At 36.3% G+C, this 27,797-nt stretch overlaps 1 protein-coding gene across 2 annotated transcripts in view; it reads right to left on the reverse strand.

The window, feature by feature from the left end:
• Positions 1 to 26,779, reverse strand: part of LOC132551981 (anoctamin-8-like) — a 56,431-nt gene extending 29,652 nt beyond the window's left edge. For both annotated transcript variants that reach the window (XM_060216125.1, XM_060216126.1), the window contains exons 1-2: positions 26,619 to 26,779; positions 1,357 to 1,606 (exon numbers count right to left, since the gene is read on the reverse strand). In XM_060216125.1, coding sequence (XP_060072108.1) covers positions 1,357 to 1,606; positions 26,619 to 26,694 — 326 coding nt within the window. In that variant the 5' untranslated portion in view covers positions 26,695 to 26,779. The remainder of the gene's footprint in view (positions 1 to 1,356; positions 1,607 to 26,618) is intronic.
• Between the last annotated feature and the right edge of the window lie 1,018 nt (positions 26,780 to 27,797).

Below are 27,797 nucleotides of genomic sequence, written 5' to 3' on the forward strand. Positions count from 1 at the left end.
AATATTATCCATTATAATATTTCTGTAAGCTTGTTCCCTATATCAAATTCAGCTCAACCTAAAAGGCATTCTTGGGGTTTATGCATTTCATGGGTACTGACTAAATCTATAAACACATATGTCCACAAAATCATACAAAATATCCCAGAGACATCTTTGTGCCCACCATTGTTTGATCATTATTTGTTCTTTGAAAGTTGGATCTTTTCCCTTCTTTCCTCTTCTTTTTTGTCTGTTTTTGCTCTTGATTATAAGAAATTCCTTTGCAGAAATAGAAATGATAACTTTTACCTGCCAAATCCAAGATGGTCGTCTGGAAGCCATTTTGATTTTTCTGATCAGTCCCAAAATTAAACCAAAAAGACTAAAGGGATCATACTTATTAAATTTCAGAGAGATCCATTCAGTAGTTCTTAAGAAATAGGGATAACAATCGTTACTAGGTGAAATCCAAGATCATTGCCTGTCAGTCATTGTATTTTTTTTCAATCAGGCCCAAAATCAGACAGGCACAAAAAAGGACCAAGAGGAATCTATACATGAAATTTGAGAAAGATTTAAGCAGTATTTCTCAAGAAATAGTGATACAAACTTACAAAGTCAAAATCCAAGATGGCTGCTTATTGGCCATTTTCTTTTTCTGATCAGTACCAAAAGCAAACAGTCACAATTAGGGATCAAGGGAAACATACTAACAAAATTTGAGAAAGATGCACACTGTAGCAATAACAAACTATCGAAGTCAAAATTCAAGATGGCCACCTGTAAAGACAGTTAGTTAGCCAGGTCACACACGAAGACAGTTAGTCAGCCAGGTCACACACGAAGACAGTAAGTTAGCCAGGTCACAAAGACAGAAAGAGAGGAAGTTAGCCATGTCACAAAGACAGAAAGACAGGAAGTTAACCTTGTCACACAGACAGAAAGACAGGAAGTTAACCTTGTCACACAGACAAATGGACATAAATATGAAATTATCCAGGTCACAGAGACAGAAAGTCAGAAATATGAATCTAGCCAAGTCACACACAGAGAAGAACAGACATACAAAGTTAGCGAGGTCAAACAGGCAGAATTGAAATATGAAGTTAGCTAGGTTACACAGACAGAAAATCAGAAACCATTTGAAATATAATATATGAAATATAACGTCAGAGTTAAGGTTAATCAGATCAAAAAGACAAATAAAGGACACACATAAGTATTTAGCTAGATAACATGACATAAGGACAGAAATGTGAGGTCAGCCAGATCATAAAGACAGGACAGACACATATTAGCCAGATCATAAAGACACTTAAATGTGAGATTGCCTGGTTAACAATTAGTTGAATACAGTTATAAGATGTGAATTACCTTTCATATGTAGCAGTAAGATGGAACACAGCTTCTTTTGTGTTGCTGTGGTGGCGTACATGAACTATGACCTCTGGTGACCTTGACCGGAGTCTGTCAAGGAGCCACATGAGTGTGGCAGTGTCAGTGTCACGTGGGAAGGACAGGATAATGTCGCAGTCCTGGGTTGGCACTGGATTCTGAAGAAGCTGGGTCGAAGCAACAAGGCGACCACTTGTCTTGAAAATCTTCTTCCCGAAAAGTTTGTATGCTATGATAAATAAGAAGAAAGATGTGTATAATATTGAGGATGTTTTATATTATCTAAAAATATATTTCATGAGTATGTCAGAATATCTATATTATTCCTGAGTGCAAACCACAACTGAAAAATATAGATATATTCTGTCACAAGAGTGAATTATATGATATTTAACAGCAAACCATCAGGTTTTTCATTACACTGTAAAAATACACATTCCAAACATGACTAGAGCAACGTTTAAAAAGTTTTACATCTACTTTGACATCAGATAGTCTGAGGTTACGATTGACAAAAAGATGATGCCACTCTGAATAGACTACTTTATATTGTATTCTACAATTTTATGCTGTTATCTGGTAGCAATTGCTTACAGAACTTTTCTATGTATAAAATTAGAGAAAACCAGCAATGTACACAGGAACTATTTACAGAAAATCAACTTATTCAACATATGCTTCATTTGCCTTTGCACAGGAAAATTGGCAACTTTCAATGCAGTGAATAGAAAGCATCCCTCTGGTTGGTAGCATCAGTGGAAAAGTTATATCATCATTCCTGATGATATAAGATTTCTTATATCATCGCTGCAGTGGTGATAGACAGTTTTTATCAAATTGATAAATTCCAATATTTCTCTGGCAAAAATGTAATAAATAGTGTTACATGTGCTACATCAAACACATTTTAGTACAAGATTGTGAGATACATATCTAGGGATACTGGCTTGAGTATTCTCACTTCTGTACTTCCTTAAACCTAAAGCAAATCATATATCTTAAAACACATCATATAACTTAAAATACATCATATCTCTTGATTTTTTCAATATATCTGGTCACAAACTCAATACAACTTTAAAACTCACCAACGCAGTCATCGTCTTCAAAAATTCCAGATTCCATTTTTAGAATTACTTGAATTACAGTGTTACAGAGCTGTAATCCTGCCACTACCAATCATCTGACTTCTTCAACACTACAGTAACCACTAACACCACAGTCAAACTACTATTGTCTACACCACACACGTCATCTCTCATAATGTCACTGTGACAGGTCTGTAGCAGCACCACCACTTCTGTTGGACCAGTAAAAACCATCTGTAACACTGTATCTGTGGTGACAAAAGATCTGCTGTTGTCAGACCACAAGTTGGAGTAGATGACAGTGAATAAATTTATTCATGTGCTGGACATGTACAGTCAATAACAGCAACACACAGGAACCACAGTGCCTCCAAATCCATCACCATCAAACAAAAAATTGTCCTTTACCTTGAAGCATTGCCATTAATGAGATAAAGTGTTAACACAGTAAATGTCGCTAATTCCCTTTAATAGCCCTGATAGGGAAGTTAACCTCCGACCAAATGTTACAATGCCTGAAACACTTGAAAGTAGTCACAAAATATCATAACGAGGACAGACAGGCAGCACATCATGTCAGCAGTGTCAATGTGTCACAGTACTTGTATTGATTTCATTGTTGTATAAATATGCCATCCTGTCATAACTTCTCACACAAATTTTTCAAGAAGTACATTGATATAATTTCAAAATGAGAGACTTCATTTGGGCTTTAATTCTGACACACAGATATCACATTACCTTGACTAACAACTTTTTGCATAGGATGACCTTGTCCATTGTCTAATTGTTCTGGTCTGATTTCTGGTGGCACTGACCACTAGAGAATGACCTCTGATGTAGTTTCTGAGAAAGCAATTGAATTCACCAGCATTTGTCTGATCCAGTAATAAAATGACATTGTATAATTTCTAAAAAATCACTTCCAACAAATAATCTTATAGAACCTCCAGTCAATAAAGGACAGTAATGTGTAATTTTAGCATCCTATTTTATAACTAGATTGAATCACAAGTGAAGATACAACTTTTTCTTCTCTACGTGTCACCATGGCAAAACATCCTCTTCCGACTAGCTTGCCTTCAGACTTACAAGCCAGGTGTAAATACAAGTCAGAAACATTGAAAATTCTATCTAGGCGTATTTTTTTCCTCTTCCAACTGAAACTGATCATGGTAATGTTGCTGACAATAACCACGCTGACTGTTGGCCTCATCAGAGTAAATTGCTAAAATCCAGCCCTTTGACCAATTTCCAGAGTGTCCTTACAACTACTGCCTACACAAGCAATAAGTGCATGTCTGGTAATAAGCACACCCAAAAAATATGCTTCTGTTCAGTTAAACATCAACCAACACCTTTTTTGTTATCCTTTTATGATAAACCCACCCCTGACTTAGTGTAAGATATTAAGGCTGTTTGCCCACAGGGGGCAAAGTTTAAAAGACATACTGCAGCATATGGAGAGGAAACTAATCATGACCTGTGGCCAATTAACATTACTGCAATAAGTTCAACTGAAATTCTAAACAAGAGGCTTAGCGGCCTTGACAGTCACCTGAAATAAGCAACATTGCATATAAAGGTTAAAGGATAGTTATCAAGTGCCATGAAACAGAAATTGTGACACTAAATATAGGCAGTGTTAATACATGCATTCCATAAAAACTGTCATCCTATACTGATGATTCTTATAAAGTTATTTCCAGTGGGAAATAACCAACATTACCATTTTTCTATGAAAATTAGAGTAAAGACTAAAAATTATTCTTCCCCAGGAAGATATGAGAAACTCATTTTGATAAATAAAGCACCTTAAGATGCTTCCATTCATAAAGAGTATTTAATTCTACCATATCTGGGTGCAGAGAAGAAGATTTTTGAATTAAATCAATCTGACCCCCTTTTGGCCCCACCCATCAGCCCCTGGGGGTTAGTCAGGATCAAAATGGGCAAGCTGTCATCCTTCATCATCATTCTAACCAATGGAAATTAAACAAATTATGTTTGAAAAAACTAGTTTTCCTATATAAATTATTGTTAACTTTACCCTCTGCCCACAGGGAAATGTGAGACCCTTAAGCCATGAAATTCATAATTTTGGTTAAGCACTTTAAGATACTTCCATTCATCAAGAGTATTTGATTATACCATATCTGGGTGTTGAGAAGAAGATTTTTGAAATCTGGGTCAATTTTACTATTTTTGGCCCCACTCCTCAGGCCCCTGGGAGAGGTGGGGACTGCATAATTCATAATTTTGGTTCATCTTTCAGGACAGGGAAGGTTTCTGCAAAATTTCATTAAAATCAGATCTGGGTTTTTTTTAGAAGAAGTCGAAAGTGTTAAATTGTTTATGGATGCATAACACCGAATGAAGGGTATTAGAATATAAAAATCCATCAACTAAAATTATAAAGGCATGGGGACTTCCAAACTAAACAACGGATTTAACTTATAGTTCTAACAACAACAAAATAGAGCAAGCTGATTTTTTACCAACTGTATGTTAATAATTAAAAACAGGTTTCTGTAATGCATTCAAAGGAAAATGAATTACACAATATATACAACAACCTTGGTTCATTATAAGACAAACAGATCCCATCAAAAGGTACAATGAGCTGGCATCCACTGGCATTGATGGCACAAACAGAGGATGAAGCAACTTTCATCTTGAAAATTATATAAATATTTAGGTGTTGTAATTATTCTGGTAGGAAAACCCTATTATGCTGAATCTACCTAGGTATTTATAGAACTGTACCTGTCTACTATAGTTTTAGTACCAGAAAAAGGAATCAGAATTCCTGGACTCTATTGTATCCTGTATAACTTTCTGTCTGTATTCAGGAATACTGCTATCACAGAGAGGAGCTTCATTTACTATTGTCTAATCCAAATATTTTTATCTTAAGTCTATTTCATTCAGAAAGTTTGTGACAATCAGTGTGGCATGTTTACAGTCAGTGAAACTTCAGAGACACACTTTTTCAAGTTTCAGTTTATATTCAGCCTTTACACAAATGATCATTCCCTCCCTTGTCAACCCTCTTCACTATCTACAGACAAATGACCATTCCCTCGTCAATCCTCTTCACTATCTACAGACAAAATGACCATTCCCTCCCTGTCAACCCTAGTTCACACAAATTCATCATTAAAATGCTTGATAATGTTTCATAAATATGTTACTTCTTTTAAACATTTTGTTAGACACTTCATTACTAGACTTAAACATCAAAACCTCTGACATACAAACCTAGAGACATACCAACCTAGAGACATACAAACCTACAGACATACCAACCTACAGACATACAAACCAACAAACCTACAAACCAACAGACATACAAACTTTGGACATGCAATTCTAGACACACAAATTTAAAGACACACATACCATCCTATCGCCAAGCTATAGCTAAAGACACTCCAACCTGTAGACATACAAATCTACAGTGTAATACAAACCTACAGACCTACTGATATAACCTAGACACAAACCTACAATACTCTCCTTCCCACAGTCTATAAACCTGTACAATAATTTCCACAATAGTTTACACCAGGGACAGAATTGCCATCAGCACTAAAACATGTTGATCACAAGGATTATAATACAATGAGGTATAATGAGTCATGGTCTAAAACATATTACATAGTCACACTTGTATTATCAAACTCATCAACTAAAGCATTTGTTTCAGATACCTGGTAATGTATTACTTCAATTATGTATAACTTGATGCCATTGTACACTGGTCTTGTTACATCAAAGATGTCCCCTCAATCCTGGTCTCAATTCTATACTCTATACCTACAAACCTTATTCCATTACACGACATACAGCCTCCTAACCCTCAGGAATACTACCTTTTTTTGTTCGTCAAATTTGTCTAGATTAATGCCTAGCTCAATGTTAACAACATTGCGTCAACAATTTGCATGTCGCATCAGACAACACACACTATAGCTATATGTCAATCATTAAAATGATCCTAATTTTCAGGAAACTCTTCCAGTAAACAGACATACAAGGAAACATATTTCTATTGAATGATGGTCAGATTGTCTCTGTATTTATTCTTAGGAACATCATTCTATCTATGTTGCCCGTTCATATTTACAATAAATACAATCTGGAAATCATTTAATAATTAAAATTCCTTCAGTAAGCACTTTGTTGTAGAAAATATGATCAAATTTAATAATAGCCTTGAAAATAATAAAACTGTTTTCCATCAGCTTGCCTTCAGTACACATATAACCCTGGTATACTGGTTGTTTTGTCAACAAGTTCTCTTTCCCCTATTTCTTTCAATCATAAAAAAAGCAGAAAAAAATCCTTCAAAAATAAAATGCAATGTCGATTGTTTTATTCTTGTTTTTTGTTCAAGCTTTCAGTAAAAACCATTAAAATTTGATGCCACAAAAAAATGTGATACTAGAAATTTACACCTATTATTGCATAAAACACCTCTGAAGTATAGTGCAGGTTAAACACTTCACTCCACCTCTGCCAAATATCAACATTAGATATCATCACTCACAACCGACCCACTACATCTACATTCATCATATCAGCCATATCTCTCCTCTTGGCTTCAAACACTGCTCCTCTCATAAACCATCATATGCATCTGTTTAATCTGAAAACCCCAGACCATAATGGCTATCTGACTTCTATCTGAATTCAACGATTTGGGCAAAATCAGAAGAACAATTGCATACTGTTTTGCTCAAATCTAAGGGATCATGAATTATCTCAGACAATCAGAGAATAGCTAATAGTCAATCTTGATTCCTTGGAAAATAAATAGAGCTTTGTAAGGAAAATATTTAACTGTCTGAATTTAAAATTTATCCAAAAACATGAAGCACCTGTTCAAGACAATGAACTGAGATGATTCTGATAAATTAATGGTAAAACACAGGGATCAGCGAGACACATAAAAAAAGTATGTGTGACTAATTGGACACTTATGATCCTGAGAGATGGTTTGCATGACATATGAATCATTCACATGATTAATGAAACACTAGTTTTGTTTGGCCAAGTGAGATGTCAGTTATTGTGTGAGTGATGAGACACCAGTATAGTTCAGATCTGTGAGATGTCATGGATTGATGTGAGTCAAGAGATGCTAGTGTTGTTTGGCCCTGTAGGACATCAGTAACTGATGTGAGTCAAGAAATGCCAGTGTTGTTTGGCCCAGTGAGACATCAGTAACTGATGTGAGTCAAGAGATGCTAGTGTTGTTTGGCCCAGAGAGACATCAGTAACTGAGTCAAGAGATGCTAGTGTTGTTTGGCCCTGTGAGACATCAGTACCTGATGTGAGTCAAGAGATGCTAGTGTTGTTTGGCCCAGAGAGACATCAATAACTGATGTGAGTCAAGAGATGCCAGTGTTGTTTGGCCCAGTGAGACATCAGTAACTGATGTGAGTCAAGAGATGCCAGTGTTGTTTGGCCCAGTGAGGCATCAGTAACTGATGTGAGTCAAGAGATGCCAGTGTTGTTTGGCCCAGTGAGACATCAGTACCTGATGTGAGTCAAGAGATGCTAGTGTTGTTTGGCCCAGAGAGACATCAGTAACTGATGTGAGTCAAGAGATGCCAGTGTTGTTTGGCCCAGTGAGACATCAGTACCTGATGTGAGTCAAGAGATGCTAGTGTTGTTTGGCCCAGAGAGACATCAGTAACTGAGTCAAGAGATGCTAGTGATGTTTGGCCCAGTGAGACATCAGTACCTGATGTGAGTCAAGAGATGCCTGTGTTGTTTGGCCCAGTGAGATGTCAGTGATTGGTGCGTGTCAAGAGATGCCCATGTTATTATGCCCTGTGAAACATCAGTGATTTGCGTTACTGATATATCATATTTTTTACAGAGAGTGACCATTAGAGTTGATAACCACCTTATAGATAGTTACAATCAGCTTATATGTATGCAATCATTTCATATACAAGTTTCCATGACTTCACACTAATTCTACAAAATCAATCGGTATCATCAGTCACTACGAAGCAGTACAAATTTCATACACCTTAATTCTCAACACTAATTCCCAAAGCCTTTATAATCAATAACTCCATAAACAGTTTTGGCAGAAATGGCATTCTCTCTTGAAATATCTCCTTCAATAAATAATGCCTATAAAGATCTGTACAGGTTATCAGGTGATAAATTATAGAGTAGTGTTTACCTCAGTGCAGATAGGTATTCCTTGTTGTTGCATGTGTTTTGTGTTCAGTGCAGATAGGTATTCCTTGTTGTGGTGTGTGTTTTGTGTTCAGTGTAGATAGGTAATCCTTGTTGTTGCATGTGTTTTGTGTTCAGTGTAGATGGGTATTCCTTGTTGTTGCATGTGTTTTGTGTTCAGTGTAGATAGGTAATCCTTGTTGTGGTGTGTGTTTTGTGTTCAGTGTAGATGGGTATTCCTTGTTGTTGCATGTGTTTTGTGTTCAGTGTAGATAGGTAATCCTTGTTGTTGCATGTGTTTTGTGTTCAGTGTAGATGGGTATTCCTTGTTGTTGCATGTGTTTTGTGTTCAGTGTAGATAGGTAATCCTTGTTGTTGCATGTGTTTTGTGTTCAGTGTAGATGGGTATTCCTTGTTGTTGCATGTGTTTTGTGTTCAGTGCAGATAGGTATTCCTTGTTGTGGTGTGTGTTTTGTGTTCAGTGTAGATGGGTATTCCTTGTTGTTGCATGTGTTTTGTGTTCAGTGTAGATAGGTAATCCTTGTTGTTGCATGTGTTTTGTGTTCAGTGTAGATGGGTATTCCTTGTTGTTGCATGTGTTTTGTGTTCAGTGTAGATGGGTATTCCTTGTTGTTGCATGTGTTTTGTGTTCAGTGTAGATGGGTATTCCTTGTTGTTGCATGTGTTTTGTGTTCAGTGTAGATGGGTATTCCTTGTTGTTGCATGTGTTTTGTGTTCAGTGTAGATAGGTAATCCTTGTTGTTGCATGTGTTTTGTGTTCAGTGTAGATGGGTATTCCTTGTTGTTGCATGTGTTTTGTGTTCAGTGTAGATGGGTATTCCTTGTTGTTGCATGTGTTTTGTGTTCAGTGTAGATGGGTATTCCTTGTTGTTGCATGTGTTTTGTGTTCAGTGTAGATAGGTAATCCTTGTTGTTGCATGTGTTTTGTGTTCAGTGTAGATGGGTAATCCTTGTTGTTGCATGTGTTTTGTGTTCAGTGTAGATGGGTATTCCTTGTTGTTGCATGTGTTTTGTGTTCAGTGTAGATGGGTATTCCTTGTTGTTGCATGTGTTTTGTGTTCAGTGTAGATAGGTAATCCTTGTTGTTGCATGTGTTTTGTGTTCAGTGTAGATGGGTATTCCTTGTTGTTGCAGGTATAGGTAATCCTTGTTGTTGCATGTGTTTTGTGTTCAGTGTAGATGGGTATTCCTTGTTGTTGCATGTGTTTTGTGTTCAGTGTAGATAGGTAATCCTTGTTGTTGCATGTGTTTTGTGTTCAGTGTAGATGGGTAATCCTTGTTGTTGCATGTGTTTTGTGTTCAGTGTAGATGGGTAATCCTTGTTGTTGCATGTGTTTTGTGTTCAGTGTAGTGTGTTGTTGCATGTGTTTTGTGTTCAGTGTAGATGGGTATTCCTTGTTGTTGCATGTGTTTTGTGTTCAGTGTAGATAGGTATTCCTTGTTGTTGCATGTGTTTTGTGTTCAGTGTAGATAGGTATTCCTTGTTGTGGTGTGTGTTTTGTGTTCAGTGTAGATGGGTATTCCTGTGTGTGTGTGTGTGTGTTTTGTGTTGTGTTGTAGATAGGTATTCCTTGTTGTGGTGTGTGTTTTGTGTTCAGTGTAGATGGGTATTCCTTGTTGTTGCATGTGTTTTGTGTTCAGTGTAGATGGGTATTCCTTGTTGTGGTGTGTGTTTTGTGTTCAGTGCAGATAGGTATTCCTTGTTGTTGCAGTGTAGATGGGTATTCCTTGTTGTTGCATGTGTTTTGTGTTCAGTGTAGATAGGTATTCCTTGTTGTGGTGTGTGTTTTGTGTTCAGGTCCTTGTTGTGGTGTGTGTTTTGTGTTCAGTGTAGATAGGTATTCCTTGTTGTGGTGTGTGTCTTGTGTTCATTGCATAGATAGGTAATCCTTGTTGTGGTGTGTGTCTTGTGTTCATTGCATAGATAGGTAATCCTTGTTGTGGTGTGTGTCTTGTGTTCATTGCATAGATAGGTAATCCTTGTTGTGGTGTGTGTCTTGTATTCATTGCATAGATAGGTAATCCTTGTTGTGGTGTGTGTCTTGTATTCATTGCATAGATAGGTAATCCTTGTTGTGGTGTGTGTCTTGTGTTCATGGCATAGATAGGTAATCCTTGTTGTGGTGTGTGTCTTGTGTTCATTGCATAGATAGGTAATCCTTGTTGTGGTGTGTGTCTTGTGTTCATTGCATAGATAGGTAATCCTTGTTGTGGTGTGTGTCTTGTGTTCATTGCATAGATAGGTAATCCTTGTTGTGGTGTGTGTCTTGTGTTCATTGCATAGATAGGTAATCCTTGTTGTGGTGTGTGTCTTGTATTCATTGCATAGATAGGTAATCCTTGTTGTGGCACATGTCTTGTGTTCATTGCATAGATAGGTAATCCTTGTTGTGGTGTGTGTCTTGTATTCATTGCATAATAGGTAATCCTTGTTGTGGCATGTGTCTTGTTTTCATTGCATAGATAGGTAATCCTTGTTGTGGTGTGTGTCTTGTGTTCATTGCATAGATAGGTAATCCTTGTTGTGGCACATGTCTTGTGTTCATTGCATAGATAGGTAATCCTTGTTGTGGTGTGTGTCTTGTGTTCATTGCATAGATAGGTAATCCTTGTTGTGGCATGTGTCTTGTTTTCATTGCATAGATAGGTAATCCTTGTTGTGGTGTGTGTCTTGTGTTCATTGCATAGATAGGTAATCCTTGTTGTGGCATGTGTCTTGTTTTCATTGCATAGATAGGTAATCCTTGTTGTGGTGTGTGTCTTGTGTTCATTGCATAGATAGGTAATCCTTGTTGTGGCACATGTCTTGTGTTCATTGCATAGATAGGTAATCCTTGTTGTGGTGTGTGTCTTGTGTTCATTGCATAGATAGGTAATCCTTGTTGTGGCATGTGTCTTGTTTTCATTGCATAGATAGGTAATCCTTGTTGTGGTGTGTGTCTTGTGTTCATTGCATAGATAGGTAATCCTTGTTGTGGCATGTGTCTTGTTTTCATTGCATAGATAATATAATATAAACTTTATTTGTTTTACAACAATTGCGAAACAAGTTATTTAAACTTATACTAATCACTCTTGTTGGCCCGGATGTAAGCGCGCGAGGGGCCTTATTGTGGGAGGAAACCGGAGTACCCGGGGAAAACCCACGCGGTCGGACAGGTGACCCCTTTCCTTTTCACGTCCGTTCCGGGAATCGAACCCCGGTCGGCTAGGTGAAAGGCGAGTGCGTTAACACTGCGCCACCCGACCACATAGATAGGTAATCCTTGTTGTGGCACATGTCTTGTGTTCATTGCATAGATAGGTAATCCTTGTTGTGGCATGTGTCTTGTTTTCATTGCATAGATAGGTAATCCTTGTTGTGGCATGTGTCTTGTTTTCATCGCATAGATAGGTAATCCTTGTTGTGGCATGTGTCCTGTGTTCATTGCATAGATAGGTAATCCTTGTTGTGTTATGTGCCTTGTATTCACAGCATAGATAGGTAATCCTTATTGTGGCCTATGTCTTGTGCTGTGTATACGGGCACTCATGCCTATGTCTTGTGTTCACCAGGTAGATATAAAATATAGGTATTCCTTGTTGTGGCCCGTGTCTTGTCTATTGTTCCCTGGTTAGATACTCCTTGTTGTGGCCTGTGTCTTGTCTATTGTCCCTGGTTAGATACTCCTTGTTGTGGTGTGTGACTTGTGTTCACTGTGTAAACAGGTATTTCTTGTCATGGTTTCAAAACTCAAAAAGATCTAAAACATGGAAAAATGGAACATGATATTAAGCAGTTTCCACTGCATTCAGGATGTGTAGTTTGAGGGGTCCAGATGCACCTGTTTAAATCTAACTGACTGAAAAACATTAGTTTTCAGAATTTTGGTATTAAATAGGGTCAGCACACTGTGCATATACATATTTCTCTGGATATGTCATGATATTCAGTACAGGATAAAACAGAACATATCTTACTATAGGTTCATGGTTTTATGTTTGATAAGAAGTAATCAAACTGAGCATCCAGTACAGGTAGGTTCACAAATAATTCTTGGATGCCTGGAACCTTCCAGTCAGGTTATATAAAAGTGTCCAATCTGTAATGTGCATCCCCTATTATGACCACATTTCTCTGTGTACACAGACAACATTATATAAGGAGGGTTTCCCCTGATGTGACCACTCTTCTCTGTGTACACAGACAACACTATATAAGGAGGGTTTCCCCTGATGTAACCACTCTTCTCTGTGTACACAGACAACACTATATAAGGAGGGTTTCCCCTGATGTGACCACTCTTCTCTGTATACACAGACAACACTATATAAGGAGAGTTTCCCCTGATATGACCACAACATTCTTATCTGGGGAATATATTCCATAGTATGACCACTTTTCTCTGTGTACACAGAGACAACATTATCTGAGGGGTGAATATCCCCTGGTGTGATCACTCTATGCTGCTGTAGACAGAGACAACATTATCTAAGGTGTACATCCTCTGGTGTGATCACTCTATGCTGTAGACAGAGACAACATTATCTGAGGTGTACATCCCCTGTTGTGATCACTCTATGCTGCTGTAGACAGAGACAACATTATCTGAGGTGTACATCCCCTGTTGTGATCACTCTATGCTGCTGTAGACAGAGACAGCATTATCTGAGGTGTACATCTCCTGTTGTGATCACTCTATGCTGCTGTAGACAGAGACAACATTATCTGAGGTGTACATCCCCTGTTGTGATCACTCTATGCTGCTGTAGACAGAGACAACATTATCTGAGGTGTACATCCCCTGGTGTGATCACTCTATGCTGTAGACAGAGACAACATTATCTGAGGTGTACATCCCCTGGTGTGATCACTCTATGCTGCTGTAGACAGGGACAACATTATCTGAGGTGTACATCCCCTGTTGTGATCACTCTATGCTGCTGTAGACAGGGACAACATTATCTGAGGGGTGAATATCCCCTGGTGTGATCACTCTATGCTGTAGACAGAGACAACATTATCTGAGGTGAATATCCCTTGGTGTGATCACTCTATGCTGCTGTAGACAGAGACAACATTATCTGAGGTGTACATCCCCTGGTGTGATCACTTTACACTGCTGTAGACAGGGACAACATTATCTGAGGGGTGAATATCCCCTGGTGTGATCACTCTATGCTGCTGTAGACAGGGACAACATTATCTGAGGTGTACATCCCCTGTTGTGATCACTCTATGCTGCTGTAGACAGGGACAACATTATCTGAGGTGTACATCCCCTGGTGTGATCACTCTATGCTGTAGACAGTGACAACATTATTTGAGGTGTACATCTCCTGGTGTGACTTATATCTTGTATTTTGACATTTATAATGCTACGACTAGCCTCAGAGGAATAGTCTTGGAATTTAAAGGAAAATAAAAACATAAATTAACAAGCTACCGAGAGAAAAAAAAAGGAATCGCAGGGATTCCAAGTATTCATAAATCCTATATCAGACTTAAAATATTGGTAGTTTTCCAAGAAATCTGTATTTGCACAAATGATTCAAAGAATATCACAACTTTTACATGTATTAGATTGTTTTGTTATACATATCTCAAACACTCAAACTTCCTATCTCGTGCTAATGCATTTAAGTGTATGTTTATCATCATATGTGTTCCTGCCAAGCTGACAATGCTGAAGAAGTATTGGTGTGCTTACTGTTCACTAGTCAGTATTTACAGATCATATCTGTATTGAATGCAACCATGTGACCTGTGTTATCCTGTCCTTTGTTGTGATTGGTCCTCAGTTTTTGCATCCTTCAACATTGAATGATAAGTTGAGGTGCTAGTTGTGATTCAGTAGTAGACTAATGAATAAGTTTTGTGAATTTGTATGAAATTATACATTTAGTGTAGTAGGTGGTATTAGAAGTATGGGAGTCTTTGAGTTTTGTGTCACTCTCTCGATGTTTTATAAGTAATAAATTGTTCAAATGTAAATCAGTATTTGTTTTCCCTCTTAAGAATAGTTTAAGCACCTATCAAACCCGGATTACTGTTTTCCTATACATATACTAGGGATGTCAAATTAACACAAGTTACTATTTAAACATTTGTCTGATTCAGTATTTGAATAATCGTTTATATAGTACATAATTTTCAAAAGATAGCTGTTACACAGCAACTTGATTTTTTTCAATGTAATGAACACAACACTTATTCGTAGTTCAACTGAAAATGTTAGTTGTAATAAATAAGATCAATTTCTAGGCTTATTTGCCTGGTTTATGAAATCAGTTTTTAAAATGTGAAAAAACAAAGTGAAAATGTCTAGGGAAATGGTAAGATGTGGAGACACAAATATATCCTCTCACATTTCAAAACTCAGAAAAAAGGATTTGTTAAAACATCTAAGTGAATTTTTCAATAAAGCACATCATAACATAAATTGTTTATCCAAGTATGTACAAAAATGCCACCTCCACCTCCAGTACAATAGTGGCCTGTACTGCTACCTTTATTACGCCCAGAACAACATGAAATCAAAGTAAATCTGAAAACTAGACTTGCCTGACCAAAGCTCAAACACAAAATCAGTTATTTGCTGAATATATTGTACTTGTCTATGACATCAATTACTATTAAGTAAACATAGAAGCTACATGCCATTAATATTTTCAGCTGTTACAAACAAAGTCACATACAACTGAGGTTAAGTAATCGACAATTCATTCAACAACACTAGTGTTAATGGTGGGTATTGACAGAAGTCTGAACCAATGCTCGATGTTTTTATGTTGTTTTTTGTAATGATTTTCAAACCTCTTCTACACTTAAAACACAAAAGTTTATTTCTTGGTCAATATTGAGGTAGAAATGAACCAGATGAATTAATTCAAGTAATTTTTTTACATTAATGTGTGCCCAAAATCATGGACCAGCCTGTGTTTCTATGGAGGGCAATGTGGACCAATACTTAAGTTTGTACTGTATTTTGTAAAATATGTCAAATCCAGTTTTGATGCCATACTTTTACTTCTCAATAAGGTATTTTAAGTACCAAAAAAAAAAATATCAGTATTTGAACATTGTCCCTATTTGAGCACTGGTCAGGTTAGTCTGGTATTGAAATGACTTATCAACACTATTCCACAACAAAGAACAGATGAAATTCAGCGATCTTCCAAATGTCGATATCTATTTTGGCTAAATACAAATATTTTAATATCATATCTTCCTATTTAAATACCGTCTTACTAAATGAATATTTGAATATTAATTGAAATCCCTATGTATACATGCACTATATCCATCTCACTCCTGTTCTGCAAGATGTCAAATTGGTAGACAGTCTGTCAACATAGTACATTTACTATTCTCCCATATATTTACCTTTTCCCTGGGTATTTTGGTTTAAGATTTACCTGTCTTTTCCCTATACAATATGTGCTATAATATTACTCACAATAGGGTTGTGTCCTCACTTAATGTAGTGTAACCATGTCACTAATTGATAATGCTACTGTGACAGTGTATTTTGATAAGACAGAACCTCACAAACTGTGTAAAACAGAGGCACTAAGTGGATATTTGTGATATTATATAACACCACAAATTTCAAAACACTGCAGAGGTATCTCTACTCTCATTAATATAGATTTTAAAAGCAAAAAACCATGATCGTTTACTGCCGTGCAGAAACCAAGGTGAATTTGTTCAGGTAATTCCTGATGTCAGTAAATTAAAAATCAGAGGGCATATCTATTTCTGACATCATTTTCATTTGTCCGAGTTAATTGGGGTCATTGACATCATTCACAATCGTCATCTAACCTAGATATGCAAATGAGAAACTTTGTGGATAGTATATTGTGGTTATACTGACATAAATGAATTTCATTGACCTATCAAATTTTGTTTTATATCTCTGATAAAGTAATAAGAAAAACATTAAAGCTACATTGCAAAAATTAAACTCTATAATAAACCAACACTGTATATGTTTGCCTACCAATCTATACCATTAACATCAATTTGCCATATCTAAAGATTTTAAACCACATGTACATTATATAATATTTTATACATATATTTGAGGGTGATTGATTTGATATGTCACATGTACCTACCACTTACCTAGCAATAAACCCACGTTTAGTCATGTCATCCACACCTTTAATTGCAGATTCTGTACTAAATGCTGTAACATTTTCCATTAATTAATTATCTCACTAATTAAGCAAATATTTTACATGAATGTTGGATTCTCGGCTTATTGCAATTAAATACTTTGGTACAATTATGTCTCAAAAGTCCATGGAACATCATTGTATCACAGTTCTAAAAGAGTTTGGTCTAGACTGTTGAGTAGTTTGTAAATTGTCACTGTGAAGATGCTTCTCAATGGCCAGACCTCCTTTATATCAAAATTTCCAATCGGACTAGCAGCTCATATTCTGAATATATTCTACACTGTCTATGCATAGTTTCATATGGATAGATATAGACTTTGCAGTTGATGCGAACAGCTGGTAAACATGTAGCATGCTTTACACTGTAAATTCCATCCACTGCTCTAAACATTATACTATCTCAAAATTTCCATGAGTGAATTTACAAATCTTTCCCAGCCTAGTCATTTCTAACCAGAGAGCATAGAGTATCACAGGATCATCAAAGCTTCCAAAGAATGAAACGTGAAAGAAATTTCAAGCTTATCTGATTGTATGAACACATGGCAGTTTGAAACAATTGACAGTAACATGGTGAATTTGATATCTATATACAATTTCCATACAGCAAAACAGTTTGCAATTACAGACACCTGTGAGATCACTTCTGTAAACAATTTCAGTGATGAAAAGTCAGAACCATCAAGACACCTGCTAATACCTCTGTTTGTCTTTATACTTGGTTGTAACAGACACTTAGACGCAAAATGGAATGTACATATACATACAGAGCAATATCCAGCATGTGAGGAAGTCTCAATGTATTAAATATATTGTGATATCTGTGAACAATTTAAACACATCCATGCCTACTTACTGATTGATTTCTGACTTTCTGATAGGTGAGATTTTTGGTATAACCTCATCAAATGCATGCCCTATAGCAGCTATAGTAGTAGTGATTCTTACATTACATACTGACATGCTGCTCTGCCAGGTAAGAATCGTACCTGCTACCTCCACTGTCTGATTATAGAGGTGACTAAGCATGGCATCTTTCTGTTGTCTCACTTTACTACAGATCCATTATTCTTACCTAATGTCTCCCTTTACAGTTCATACTATTTTGCTTCTGGCCTTAAGTTGAGCATTTCGAGGAAGGCTTTGGGTTAATTCTATCTAATGGTCCAAACATACCAGTGTCTTTAAAAATGGTAGATATTACCCTGTGTTTAACATTCAGTATTTTGTAAGTGTAATGACTGATGTTGATTGAAAGTGCTGTTCATGAAAACATAATCTCATATTAAGGTTTTACAAGTTTCAAAGAAACTGGTTATAAACTATGGGAGGACTGATATCGAAAAAAGTATCAAATGCTGTAAAAAAAACCATAGAAATAGGCAATATCCCTTCCAAATATTGTTGAATCACAATGCAATTCATGAAAATACTATTTCATGTAACAGTTAAAACCATATGAAGTTTCAAAGAAATTGCTTTGAAACTGAAGAGATGTTTGAAAACCTATACAAAGGGCAATAATTCTTTCAAAAATTATTGAACTGCCATTTAGAAAAAACACAATTTCATAACATCCAAGAAAGCCTTCAAATTGGTCGAAAACTGAGAGTAGATTGCTATACAAAAGTTTGATTATGAAAATAAAATGGGGTATTAGCTTTTCTAAATACAGATGAATCAAGCCGCAATTCAGGAATACACGATTTCATTAAGATCAGTTGAATAATGTGGGAGATCTCCAGACAACACTTTATGGTGGACAGACGGACAATACCGTTATCCTAATATGTCCTGTCAAATTTTTAGCAATCATATATAGCCAATCACATGACACTGAAAAAGTGATTTTTCTTTATTCTACTGAAAGGCAATAGTAAGTGTGATATTACTATTACTGGGGGTTTAATACATTCAATTTTAATTTGTATTCATGAAGACAGCCCCAATAATAACACATGAAAATTTCTCATGTTTTCTCATAATATTTATTGCACTGTAGTGTCTATAGTAAGTTTTCTAACAATTCATCATATTAGAGCTTTGAGTAGGTAAGATGCCATGTCAGCTTGATCAACATCTGAAACCACAAGGCAGAAATAATTACTACATTTAATTATAGCTGGAGCTCTTTAAAATCCCACACTTTCTCATAAGAAGGATCATCTGACCAGTTTACTCAGCAGGATTAGTTTGCTTGGTGTGCGTCCCCTCAGGACAACAGTTAACGACATTGATCCATGTGCAACATGTGTATATGATATCATTATTGATGTATCATGTACCTCCTGCATCCAACACTTCAGAACAACCCAACCTTCAATTTGATTTGTTTTCTTGTCACATTTTGTAAGATATCACAGTTATTAAAGCTTGAGTATAAGTCATGATCAGAATCAACTTATATATTCATAAGATTAATCTTTCAAACTGTGGCCTCATCTAACAAGAGGCTGACAGGGCCTGTATTTCTTCCCTGGTTTGGCTTTATCAAAGTTTTTACCCTTTGGGCCTACCCCAGGTAGTCCCTGTCAAATATAGAAACACACTAACTTAACAGTGTGTGGTATTTAGAGAAATTGCTATATATTCTTTATTGGATTCCCAAGGGACTGACAACAAACATTTATACAAAATTGATTCTTCTCACCAAAGGACACCCAAGACAAAATTTCAGACAGAATCCAGTTATGGTATTCCTGGAAAAGAAAAGAAAAAGATTGCTCTCTTTCCCACATTAGGTCTGCCCCTACACCCTAAAGGGGCAAGACTCATCCTTCATACAAAATTTATTAACCTTAATCCAAGGATGCTTCAGACCAATTTGGGCCACAATCTTGGCATACCTTCAGAAGATGGATTTTCAAGAATTTGCATCCCTCCTGCTTCAGAGGCTTTCCCTCCCTCCCCCCCACCCCCCCCCCCCCCCCTTTATTCATACAGAGTTGATTTCCCTTCACCCAAGGATGCTACAGACCAAATGAGGACATACTCCTAGCATTCCTATAACAGGAGAAGATTATGAAAGAATTTGCACTATTTCTTGATGGGGCCCTACCCCTCCAAACCCTGGGGGTTCAGACCGACTGTTTATACAAAATTGATTCCCTTTCATCCAAGAATGCTCCACACCAAATAAGAACAGAATCCTGGCATTCATACAATAGAAAAATGATTTTAAAGAATTTGCTCTTTTCCCATATTGGATTGTCCCTCCCATCCAAGGTCCCCTGAAACCCATCATTTATACAAAATAGATTCCTCTTCCCCCAAGGATGCTTCAGTCAAAATAAGTATAACAGAGGTCAATTTTATCTCAATGCCTCTGCTAGGATTCAAACCCAAGACTTCTGGTTTACTAGTCTGACTCTCAACCGATCAAGCTAAAGTGAAGCTTTCTCTAGCCAAGTAGTATATTGCAGCTAATATTTAGCAGGTTTAAAAATTCCCCCTCCAGGAGAGAACTCATCCTCAAGTTTCAAGGGATTACAGCGATGCTTGTTGGGAATGGCTAAGTAGTAATTCAGAGACCCTGCATGGGTACCAATGTAACAGAGGTTTTTTTATTTCAATGCCTGAGCTTCAATTTGAACCTGGTACCTCTGGTTTATTAGTCTTGACGCGCAACCAATCAAGCTAAAGAAAAGTTTTCTCTAGCTGAGCAGGATATTGCAGCTAGTAATGACCTGGGTAAAAAACGTAAGGACAAAATCCAATTATTCTTATAGAAGAAGAAGGATTTTAAATAGCTTGCAAAATATCCACTTTTAGACCTCACCCCTCAGGCCCCTGGGGGGTGAGATCAGTATTTATACAAACTTGGTTCCCTTTCTTTCAAGGCTGCTTCTGAGGAACTTTGGTCAAAATCTGTCAAGTCACTCTTGACTTGTACAGACTTTAAGTAAATAGCTGCTGGACAATGGGCAATGGACACCAGTCTTTGGACCAGGCGATCCAAAAATTGATAATAATTTTAAATTGGATAATGATCATTTCAACTATTCTAAATGAACTAAAAGATTTTTTTATTGATAATATGCAATAATTTAGATGGGTACATACTACAACAAAGTAGCAGGTGCCATTTTATTAATCATCACACAATTTTTCTTATCATGTGGGAGGCTATCCATGACTTTTAAAAGACAAAAGAAGTCACTCAGTATTGCATATATATATCTTACTTAAAATCATTCAATATTTAATGCTGAATATATACTATTTTGGTTGCTAAGAAAATGTTAACTGAGCCCAGATACAAACTGTATACCCTTCAAAATGCTATATAATATATTGTACTTAGAAATAATCATAACTCATTGACATATATAAACAAACTCTAGTTCATTTAAGGGTCCTGTTTTAGTGTGGTTTTCCAAAACAAACAAATATTCTGCAATCTGATTGAAATAGGATCCTCATTTAGATTTATGACGAGTTTAAGTATGTTTGCCAATGATCCTAGGAAACTGCTCATAACTACAGGTCCATCTGTAAATCATCAGTACCACACATCTAAACAAGCTGTCAACAGTTATATAATACTGGTACAGTAAAACCCCACTTACTCCTGGAATACACCTCTTCATTACACTGGCCTCTTGGTCCTAACTGTGCCTCTATATATTTCTAGTTATTTAACCTCAGATTCCTTCAACCTTTATTCCTATAATACCAAGCATTCCTCTAACTCATTTTTATCTCTTCATGTTCAAAGTATGTCACCCAGTCTTCATCGAACAGGTGTCATGCTTGTCCAACTTCAGGGTAACAGCTCCCATCACTCCCATGTGTTTATACTGGTGTCTGCCAGGACAGCAGATAATTAAAGAATTAATGGTGAAATGATTACATACTTGTACTGCCATCTGTTACATAATCAGATTGTGTTATCGGGACATTTCTGTTTTGTTTTTATTTGACATATAAATCAACCTTGTTCAAATGGAAAGTTTGTAAACAAATTTACAGGATGCTGCATAGAGAAGGCATGTCTGAATAAGGATAATTCTCTGAGTTCCATCTAATAGTTTATCAATTGTTTAATTGGCAGAAGTTAATAACACATTAATCGTATGTACATTTTATACATGCACTCAAGTATGTTTAACTTACCATAGATGAATGCATGGCAGATACATTACATTCTGTCTCATAGTTTCTAAGTTTCTCCATGTGATTTGATGACTGAATGTATTGATTATTCAACAATTTATATTAAGTGCCATAAATCTTTCCACCTCTTATTTTCTACAGACACTGCCAAATATAGGCTGGTGCTGTGTTTTATCATCTTGATACATTTCCCTGCATTAAAATTTTATACAAATTGAAGAACAAAGTCAATCAGAACCTGACAATGAAAATCTTAAAGTGGACTGGTCAAAGAGTTATGTACTGAATACATCATTCATGGACATGGACGGTCAGTACTTGATGATCAATGACCAACCATTACTTGAAAACCCTGTATTCCTCAAACTACTGACACAGTCCCAAGGAGTTCAACTTATCGAGGTTGTACTGTATGTATAGTCATATAAAGGAGATCAACAGTGAGTTGATCATGACTGGACTGCCCAAATCAGTAAGCTTGGACTTGGGACCTATAAACATTCAAGTAAAAGCTGGTCTTAACACCCTAGAATACCATAGGACCACAACATCCTAGAACACCACAGTACCATAACACTCAAGGACAATTTGGGACCACAATACTTCATACCATAACGGGACAAGAACTCTCCAGAACACCATGGCACCACACCACTAAAGGACACTATGGGACCACTCTAGACCATTAAGGGACCTCAACACCCCAAGACACCATGAGACTGCAACACACCAGAATCCATCGTCTTCAATGCTCCAGTACATAGTAGGACCTCAACATCCCAATACACAATTGGACCTCAAAATCTGATTTCACAATGATACTTCATTACCCGGTAAACAATGGGATCTCAGCATCCCTGAACACATTGGGATCCAAGTGTCCGGTACACAACAGGAAACCAGTGTCTTGGTACACTATGGGATCTCAGTGTCCCAGTACACCATGGGATCTCAGTGTCCCAGTACACCATGGGATCTCAGTGTCCCAGTACACTATGGGATCTCAGTGTCCCTGTGCACCATGCATGGAATCTCTGTGTCCTGGTACACAAAAGAATCTCCGCATCTTGGTACACAATGGGACATCAGTATCACAGAACACAATGGGACCTCAACATTCCAAAACACAATGATACTTCAATACCCAGTACTGAAGGAGATCTCAGCATCCCTGTTCACCATTGGATCTCTGCATCTTAGTATACAATGGGATCTCATGATCAGAGTCCCAATACACAATGGGATCTCAGAATCCAGGTACACAATGGGATTTCGGCGTCTTGTTACAGAATATGGGATCTCTGTATCTCAGCACACAATGTCTACCTTATGACTTCTATTGAAGAGTGCACCATATCTTACCAGGAAAGAAGTTCATTGTTAAAAAGAAAGTAATGTATGGTCTTCTCTAGGGAAATGCATACAGATCAAACATCAATTCAGTGTGGAGCTTCTGCGTTAAATCCCATACCTCACCTTGACGACTGTACGGACTATCAGTTGTAATTTATAGGGTTAAGTGCTATGTCTGGAAAGTTCCTTTGTTTAAATATAAAAAAGAAATGGCAGCAAACGATTGTCACTTATTTCATTCCAATATTTTTAGGCTATTTACACTTTTAAATTTTATGATTTTTATGTAAGTAAGTTAAAATTTTCCTTTTAGCATATTTCTACATTATTTCATACATGAAAGAACCACAAATATTTACACATAAATTATTATATAATTATGTTACCAAGCACAGGTTTTAATTGAACATTTTAATATGAGTGTCAAGTGACATTTTTAAAACATATTGAAAATTGGAGGAATCCATAAAATGCAATGACTTAATGTTCAAGAATTACTGTATTGGATGCTTTCCAATGACAACATTATTCATATGCATTGTGTTATTATCATATACATTATATCCTTCAGAATTTCACAAGTGAATGTTTCAAATTAGTTAGCTTATCATAAGAAGAATAAGAATGTAAGAAAAATGGTTATTATAATTAACAAAATAACCATGTGGTGTATCCCCAATTGATAAAGGAAATCAATGAAAAATTTAAACACATTATGTAAAGTGAACAAAAATTAAAATTCAATTGTTCTGAAATTACTGACAGGCTAAATATGTTAATAACATATATTTGTAACTTTATATGTGAGGTATAATCCATCACATGAAAAACAATCAAACTCTTTAATACTGACTCAAATTTTTCTAAGAAATGACAGGATTCATTGTATTTTCTTTCATGCTGGATATCACAATGAAGAAGTCATGTGCACCTGTCTGCTTTTGTATTGGTGGAAGTCAGTCTTGACATGTTAATATGCGGAGTCTGCATTGGATCTTATGATTACAGATTTAATATTTATCAAAGGCAGTCTTATTTTCATGCATTTACGAAGCATATATCTGTGTGTCTTATGATTGTATAATTACTTATTCATCATAATAAGGATAGTCTTCACACAATTATCCTATCAAAATGTGTGGTAAAAGATTGTTACTCTTTAACAAAGTACATTCTGATCCCTTGCAATACAGATTTGGGGCCTCAGTTTGTGTCAGCTGGCACATGCACAATGTTACAATGGAACTTAAACAAGAAAACTTCACTCACACAGATTGTAATAACCTGGTTTGTGCATAATATTTTGTGAAGCTTATATGTTGTGCATAATATTTTGTGAAGCTTATATGTTATATATACAGTCATAAAATTATCATTGGAGTAATTCTTTCTTTTAATTGATTTTATTCCTAATCAAATCAGTATATGACATGATGACACCATTCTCAAGTGTGATACACATAGTTACAGACGTGTACTGTCGGCAATAGAGGAAAATTTCTCTCAACAACTCAACTAATTTTATGAACATTCACATGAAAGGGTGTATTATAATCACATTAATAATTCATCTGTTGGTGTTGCTTACTTCTTGGAGTATTATGGGCAATAGCCACTGAAAACATACCATGATTACCCGTGGTTTTTGTACAAAACATACACACACATACAAAGCCTTCATTATACAGAGAGTAAAATCCTCATGTATGAAACTAAAACTTCATGTATTAATGTATTATTATCATATAAAGTAAATATCTTTTGATTTCACTTACTTTATTTAGTATTTTAACTTCTATAATTGAAGATGCTTCCCTCGAGTGTGATCAAGGAAAATTAAACTCTTCATTACTCAATCAATTTTACAAACATCAACATAAAACTTCGTGAAAAGGTGCAATGTGATCATATCTATGATGTCGCTAACTATCTTGATTATGTTAAATATATTTTCTATGGAGTCATTACAAATCTTACTGCCGTTGATTATCAGTTATAGCCTACTTTTAGATAGACCGCTAAGAATACATCTGTTAATGACCCCATAATTCTGTGCATTCCGTCATATTGTCCTGTCTGATTGACGGAAATCTCACTCTAATTATTTCCATTTACACCTAGTCTGTCAATTTTGGTAAGTTCAGTTTAATACTTGATTGTCCCATAGCCAGAATATAAATACATGACACTGTTTTAAAAATAGCAGCATTGTCAATAGCATACAACTGCCACTAGAGGTCACTGATTATCTATTGGAATATTCCCACCCATCAGAAAGCTAAGTTTAGTAGTAAGTGCTAGTTCCAAAGGCTACAACAGCAGGCTGAACCATAGCTGCGTTATTTTAGCCTAAAAATAATCAAAATTAATGAAAAATTTGTAAGGAGAATGACACAATATTAATGAAACATTTTCTTTTTTTCTTTTCTGATATATCACTGTATTTATCAGACAATATGTCCATGGCTGGTCAAAGTCCATCTGCATCCATTGCAGATCCAGAAGCACTGACTATGAATGCTGTGATATCCTACTTCAAATTGAAACTAAAGTGTAAACCTTTGGTCCCCTTTATCTTATTGCAGGACAATTGTAGTGATCCAAACAATTTTCAGTATTGTGCTGTTTGGTGGGACAAGAAGAACCAGTAGGAACCCAGTATGACCTATGTAAATATGAGAATATACAGACATGACATGTAGTTTTCGATGAAGGCAGATAAACAGCAGGCCTAAAACATACAGTAAGGATTGTGCTTTTTCCATCCATGAAGTTTTTCGTAAAAGCTAAATTTTGTTTTATTTGCAATTTGATATGAAGATTGGGCATAGCTCTACAGAATAAGAATAATGTGACGGGTCTAAAGTATGTGAGGTGAATTACAGTAGCACTGAATTACAGGCAACCCACAGGTGTTTGAAATTAGAGTGTAACTTGAGAAATATAGTGTTATACCATTTATAAAATATGTAGATTTTCTTATCTTCATAAGATATATATATATTTACTCCGTTAACAGTCAGATTTTTAAACACCTGTGCGTAATCCAGCAGTTAACGTTCACTAATCTAATACAGTAAGAGGTCAGTCTGAACAGAACATCTGTCTGTCCAGTAACTAGTTTCTATATTACTTATCATCACTGGTCAGTCGTGCATCATATCCTACCTCGGCCAAGTAAGGACATATTATGACTATAAATTGTAAAATTACAATGCAATACACAGCGAGTCGTCCAGCTGCAGTGGAGCTTCGCTCATAATGTCAACAAACAGAAAACATGGATGTACAACTTACGGATTTTTTCCGGAGAACCGGATTGTTTCTCCTTGTTTTCTGCAGCATTCTCATTTGTATCGTTGGTAGACTCCATTTATACTTGTTATCCGTTATCTACGGTTTCCATGGATGCTATGCTTACGAAAGTGTTGCTAACCTCAAGCAGACAACGGTCCGAACACACACTGCAGCATCATCTGCTCTCCATGTTTTTGTTGTTATAGGTCACATGATCAAGTCCTCTAGCGGCAAGATTTGAGTTTACAGCTGAGGTGTGTTCGATAAGGAACAATGACGGCGACAGCTTGGATAAATAACAATATGATAAAAATTCCTTACACATGAATCATGAAAAGTATAGCTCATGCAGTCTGACACGAGAAAAAAACCTTTCGATATCACACAAACTGAGATTACAAGATCAATTTTGGAATATCGAGTGCTTACGTCATTTACACAAATGACGTCATAATGCCAGCACGTGAAATAGGTTAGGCCTATCTCGTTAGTTTGGTTGGCTCAAGATGAGGATTCTTTTTAATTTTATTATCCACCGCTTTCACCGAACCGGTGGATATCAATTTGGGTTCTTCCGTCCGGACGTCCGTCTGTCTGTCACACTTTCGTTTCCGTGTTCTAACTTCCCCAAATATCATCCAAAACTTGGTCAGCAGATGCATCTTGGGTCATTAAGACTGAGATTGACTATTAGTGTCATCTGTTAGTAGTTATGCAAACGAATGAGGTATCCTTTGATTTCATTGGTCGGTTCATTTCCGTGCTCTAACTTCCCTAAATATAATCCGATTTAGATGAAACTTGGTCAGCAGATGCATATTAGGGCACATGAAACTGAGTTCAGCAATCAGCATCATCTGTTAATATATATGCATACTAATTAGGTATCCTTTCATTTCATTGGTCGGTCAGTTTTTGTGCTCTAACTTTCCTTAATATAATCTGATTCAGATGTAACTTGAAGTCCCACAAATACTATCAGTTTATCATCAAACTTAGCACCAGAGTTATGATCCATATATTTATAAAGAAAAACAATATTTTTACTGGTTAATTTCTTTCCATCTTTCTTTGGCTTTAAAACAATATACGTCATAGTTCAAAAGAATATATCATTCTACATAGCACTATGACATGTTTACTCCTAACGTAAGTAAAACTAAGAAAAACTGATTTTGA

This window comes from Ylistrum balloti, unplaced genomic scaffold, assembly GCF_031769215.1.
Source record: "Ylistrum balloti isolate Yb309-2 unplaced genomic scaffold, AGI_CSIRO_Ybal_v1 Utg370230, whole genome shotgun sequence".
In the NCBI taxonomy this organism is placed as follows: Eukaryota; Metazoa; Mollusca; class Bivalvia; order Pectinida; family Pectinidae; genus Ylistrum; species Ylistrum balloti.